The sequence below is a fragment of the Lucilia cuprina genome, chromosome 5, assembly GCF_022045245.1.
Source record: "Lucilia cuprina isolate Lc7/37 chromosome 5, ASM2204524v1, whole genome shotgun sequence".
Classification (NCBI taxonomy): Eukaryota; Metazoa; Arthropoda; class Insecta; order Diptera; family Calliphoridae; genus Lucilia; species Lucilia cuprina.
Window position 1 is genome coordinate 4,355,427 of NC_060953.1, and position 6,000 is coordinate 4,361,426.

Genomic DNA, 6,000 nt, shown 5'->3' on the forward strand with positions numbered 1-6,000 from the left:
GTTAGTTAGTTAGTTAGTTAGTTAGTTAGTTAGTTAGTTAGTTAGTTAGTTAGTTTGTTAGTTTGTTAGTTTGTTAGTTAGTTAGTTTGTTAGTCTGTCAGTCAGTCAGTTATGTCAAACAGTTTTTAAACTATTTGGTTACTTCTTTCAAACTTTGTCCAATAATTGCTCATAATTAAATAAAATTACTTACCGCTACTTTTTCTACCATAATTTTAATTAAAAACTCATTGAACTTAAACTAAAAGAATTTATTTTCTTTGTCATTATAATTTTTTCTATTTTATTTAAAATTTGTTATTGTTATTTTTTTCGCTTAAAATCAACATAATTAAACCACATAATAAACTAATGACACAACGAAAAAGCAGAAAAAACAAAGTAATTGTATTTAATATAAAAGTAGATTCTCTGAACCAGACGTATATTGATCTTGGGTTTTATGTTAATGGCAAACTTTTAGAAAAAAATAAAAATTTATGCTTCAAAAGCGTAGTTAGTTGTATTGAGACTTTTTCTGGTTAGATCTTCTTGGGTTATTGACATTGAACTGTTTGTAAGTGAAAGGAATTTGTTGTAAAAAAATATAATTAAAATTAAATTATTTAAAAAAAATATTTTTTTTTTTATAATTGTTTTAAAATTGTGAGAAAAATGTTTATTGTTTTATAATTAGGGGTCATTTGTAAAATTATTTAGAAAAGAAATAAAAAAATTTAGTCAAAAATTTCTATAGAAAAGAATTATAAAATTTTTAGGCAGAAATTGTGTTTAAAATGACAAACGTGATAATTTTACTGAATTTTGTTTTTGAACACTTTAAACTGAGTTTAAACTTGACAATGTTACACTTCTAGATTTTATCGATAGTTTTCCAGAATTCTAATTTAGACATTTACTAAAAAAATATTTCAAAACTAAAATTTTCTTCTATATACAATTTCAAAACTTCATTTTCATTATCTTTTATTGGCAAAATGCTAAGACAATTATCGAAAGTTTTGTCTGGAAATACCAACAAACGTTTTATATCCTCCACCTCTGCGTGTTTTAGTCGCATTACCGTTATCGGTTCAGCTGGTGGCATCGGTCAGGCTCTGGCCATGCTTATAAAAGCTGATCGTCTAGTTAGCGATTTAGTTTTAATGGATATTAAAAATACCGACGGCATAGCAGCTGATGTTTCACACATCGATACATTTTCGGGTGTTAAGGCATTTACGGGTGCCGATAAATTGGAACAATCTTTGGAATGTTCAAATTTGGTGGTCGTAGCAGCGGGTGTGGCTAGAACGGATAAAACTACTACTAGGGCTGCTTTATTTGATGCCAATAAGGATTTGATATATCAGATAACAGCACTTAAAGCTAAAATCTGTCCAGAGGCCATATTGGCTATTATAACAAATCCAGTTAATGCTTTAGTGCCATTGGCGGCCGAAACTTTAAAGCAATTGAATTCCTATGATCCCAAGAAATTATTTGGTGTTACTAAACTAGATACCATGAGAGCACGCACCTTTATAGGGGAACATTTATTGGTAGATCCCGCAAAAGTTAAGGTTAATGTTATAGGAGGCCACTCTAGTAATACCATTATACCCTTAATATCCACAGCTACTCCCAAGGTACAGGGAGATTGTGAAGAATTATCGGTTATATATGAACGTATAAGATGTGCTGGAGCTGCTGTGGTTAAGGCTAAAGGGGGCAAAGAATCGGCTCAACTTTCAATGGCCTATGTGGCGGCGACTTTTTGTAATTCCCTATTAAAGGCCATGGAGGGTAAATCGGGTGTGGTGGATGTGGCTTATGTCGAATCTAAGGTAATGCCTGAAGTTAAATTTTTCTCCTCTAATGTTGAGTTGAGTAAAGAGGGTATAAAGGGATTCGAAGCATTGCCTGCCATGAGCAACTATGAAAAGGAGTTATTGAAGAAAGCCTTACCGGAGTTAAAGGACAGCATAGAGCAGGGTATTAAATACGCTCAAAGTAAAAAGGGGCAGAAATGAAAGAAATTGAAGATCCGGAAAGAAGAGCAATAGGTGCTAGACAATTTATCGTCTTTATTTGTATTCGATTTGAATTTTATATTAAAAAAATTTAATTAAAAATCTTTTTTATTTTAAAACATTCAGAATTTATTAAAAAATCTTCAAATCTTTCAGAAATCTTTTCAAAATTACAGAAACATAATATTTTTCTTCTTTTTCTCTAAAATATCGAGAAATTATTTCCACTTTTGTCTCCTTATGGATCCTGTAATCTTTATTTACACTTCTCTGCTTTATATTTCTTGTAAAACTCTTTCGCCGTAGTAATATTATTTTGAACATCCTTTACCGCTTTACAAAATAACTCGGTTTCATATTCCGACATAGGAGGCAATCGATGACACTCTGTAATCCCCTCTTTATCCACCGTAAAATTGCAGGCAAAAAATTCCAACTCATTAACATCTGCTGGCACATAACCCACTTCTACTACATTCTTTTCACCATTTATAGCACGACATATAGAATCACAAAAATTCGCCACACAATGACCCATAGCCAGTTGAGCAGCGCCTTGAGTTTTCTTAGCCTTAACCACTTCACCGGCACCATGAACTATACGATCTTCTAATTGCTGCTGAACCTTTTTATCCAATTCGAAACGGGGTTTACTTTGTGAAACCAAGGGGGTAATACTACCCGCAGAGTGTCCGCCCACAACAGGCACTATAAGTTTTGAGGGATCACAACCCACTACCTGGCCCAGAAAAGTACGTGCCCGCATAGTATCTACCGAAGAAGAACCTATTAGCTTTTTAGGATTATAATAACCCACATCTTTTAAGTACTCTGCACATAAAGGCACTAAAGCATTCACCGGATTGGTGACTATATGTATAAATGGCATGCTATGGGGACATGCCTCCACAGTAGCCTTCATAAAGTTAATCATTAGCTCAGCATTGGCTCCAAACATGGCTTCTCTCGAACTAAATTTAGGAGAATGAGCTTGTCCCGCCAATACCACCACTATATTACTGCATTTCAAAGATTCCACTAAAGCTTTCTCACCGCTATAGGCAAATACTTGGGTCATGGTGTCAATATGAGATAAATCTTCTCGAACGCCTTTTGTGTCTGCCATATCGTACAATGCTAAATCGGTTATATTTTTATTTAGTTTTAGTTTAAGAGCCAAATGTCGGCCGATACCACCATCGGCTCCCAATATGCAAATTTTACACATTTCCAAAGGGGCGCTGGTATGAGTTAATCTGCGCAAAGAACTCCACATGTTAACTTTTTTCAATTTTGATTTTATTCCAAGAAATTTTGTCAAATTAAAAATTTAAAGAAATAAGTTTTTTAAACAAAATTTTTGAAAAAAAAAAAATATTACGAACTAGAAGGGAATGATTAGAAAGCAGAACGAAAAACAGGGTTTAAAATTGAAAACGAGTTTTATATCTGATCCAGTTCTGTTCATGATGTAATATTGCATCCTGGTGCAGTTCTAGTTCTGTTCTAGTTCAGTTCTAGTTCAGTTCTAGTTCAGTTCTAGTTCAGTTCTAGTTCAGTTCTAGTTCAGTTCTAGTTCAGTTCTAGTTCAGTTCTAGTTCAGTTCTAGTTCAGTTCTAGTTCAGTTCTAGTTCAGTTCTAGTTCAGTTCTAGTTCAGTTCTAGTTCAGTTCTAGTTCAGTTCTAGTTCAGTTCTAGTTCTGTTCAGTTCTAGTTCAGTTCTAGTTCAGTTCTAGTTCAGTTCTAGTTCAGTTCTAGTTCAGTTCTAGTTCAGTTCTAGTTCTGTTCTAGTTCAGTTCTAGTTCAGTTCTAGTTTAGTTCTAGTTCAGTTCTATTTCAGTTCTAGTTCAGTTCTAGTTCAGTTCTAGATCAGTTCTAGTTCAGTTCTAGTTCAGTTCTAGTTCAGTTCTAGTTCAGTTCTAGTTCAGTCCTAGTTCAGTTCTAGTTCAGTTCTAGTTCAGTTCTAGTTTAGTTCTAGTTCAGTTCTAGTTCAGTTCTAGTTCAGTTCTAGTTCAGTTCCAGTTCAGATTTAGTTAATTTCTAGTTCAGTTCTAGTTCAGTTTTAGTTCATTTCTAGTTAAGTTCTAGCTCAGTTCTATAATTTTAAAGATCTAACAACAAATGAACTTTTAATTGCATCATTTTAATCTGTTGACAAAGTAATTACTTAATAATACTTCTAAAAATATTATTCAGTTTTTCATATCTTTTTAAACTAGTTTTAAAAATTCGCTATTTTTTAAACAAAAAAAGTGATTGTTTGTCATGCAAAATAAAATAAAATTAAATGATATGTATTCCAACGGTATTAAGTTTCTTTCTAACTAGACACTTTAAAATAGACAGTTACATGTACTCGAACTTAGAAGAAACAAGTTACAACAGAGGCTTAAAGCCGGCTTAACTATGTGCACTTAACATGCGAAACTACTACAGAAACGTACATGTGTACGCTCGATACAATGGTGGATAAAATTTTAGAAACTAAATGGAATATACAAAAAGGAATAAAGTAATATTATTAGAAGTTACTAGAAGTGTTTAAGACTTAACTTGTTTTGCCCCTCACTGTTTAGATAAATACGAGAAGTTGAAACTATTACCAGAACCGTCAACATTTTGCATTAAAACGACACGTTATGTTATTGTTGTTCTTGTTGTTGTAGCTATTTAGTTGCTGTTTGTTGCCAGTTTTGTGTTATATACAATATTTGCCGGTTGAGAAAACATTCATGTTGCAAGTACACTTATCTTTACACCACACAAACACATACATACATACATATTCATTCGTATATATGAAAAAGAAAAACTTTGAATGTATGACCATGATTGCATGACCATAAACAATCCAACACATTCACACAAACCTACATACAATACACAGACTCCGAATTTGAATTAATAGTTTGCAAAATTGTTGGTAAAATAGAAAAAAAAAACAAAACATAAACCACCTATAGAATTGAGTTCATGAGTTGATTTCCCAACTCCAAACACAATTCTACCGTTACAACCAACTTTGATAATTGTTATCGTTGTTGTTGCTGTTGGGAAGCATCATAAATCTCCTTTCAAACCCAAATATTTTTATGAACATAAATGTATAATGCATTCAAGCAAGCATTTGAGTAGGTGTCATCGGTCCGTTTGTTTTTGATACCTTTGTGTATATAAACAGGTTGTCTATCTATCTGTCTGTCTGTCGGTCGGTCTGTTTTGATTAAAATAAAATTTAAAAGAAAAAAACAAAATTGCATTAAAATTATTATATTCATTACACTTAATACAATTTGTTTATTATTTTAACATGAATTCTCTGAGGCAGCAGATGTTTAAAATTAAAATGATATAATAGGAAAACAATAGCTTTGCATTGAGTATATTAACCTTGAAATTCTATATATGAATAATAATAGTACTATATAGTGAATAGTGAAAAAATAAAATGTGTGTGCAAAATATTTATGCACATTTAAATAATGTACAATAAGAATTTTATTTATCAGATGTTAAACATCACAATATTTAGCTCTTCTATAGAGAGCATATATTCGCAAAATTTTGCACTTAGAGAAAATGCATTAGTTTTAGATGAATTCTAATTTTGTTAGGAGTCGTTTTCAGTTCCCTACTGGAAAACATCCGATTTCGGTTTACTTCTTAATCAGTTCCGTTACGACTCAGACTCAAAGTGGATAAGTTTTGAATCAATTCCAAAATTTTCTCTTGAGTAATTTTAGACCAGTTCCGAATAAATTGTGTATGTTGTATATTTGTTGTGGATCAATAAGGATCAGTTCTAGTTCATTTCTACTTTACTTCTAGTTTAGTTCTAGTTCAGTTCTAATTATGTTCTAATTAAGTTCTAGCTCAGTTCAAGTTCAGTTCTAGTTCAGTTCTAGTTTATTTCTAGTTCAGTTCTAGTTCAGTTCTAGTTCAGTTCTAGTTCAGTTCTAGTTCAGTTCTAGTTCAGTTCTAGTTCAGTT

The 6,000-nt window shown here is 32.0% G+C and overlaps 3 protein-coding genes across 3 annotated transcripts in view; 2 read left to right on the forward strand and 1 right to left on the reverse strand.

Annotated features, from left to right (window-relative positions):
- LOC111677156 overlaps positions 1–6,000 on the forward strand; it is a 37,910-nt gene that overhangs the window by 26,115 nt on the left and 5,795 nt on the right. The gene's annotated exons all lie outside the window — the stretch shown is intronic.
- On the forward strand, positions 978–2,012 carry LOC111677172 (malate dehydrogenase, mitochondrial-like). The gene has a single exon (XM_023438260.2). The coding sequence runs from the start codon at positions 978–980 to the stop codon at positions 2,010–2,012; it is 1,035 nt and encodes a 344-aa protein (XP_023294028.2).
- On the reverse strand, positions 2,269–3,288 carry LOC111677171 (malate dehydrogenase, mitochondrial-like). Its single transcript, XM_023438259.2, has one exon. It carries the CDS (start codon positions 3,286–3,288, stop codon positions 2,269–2,271), a length of 1,020 nt encoding a protein of 339 aa, XP_023294027.2.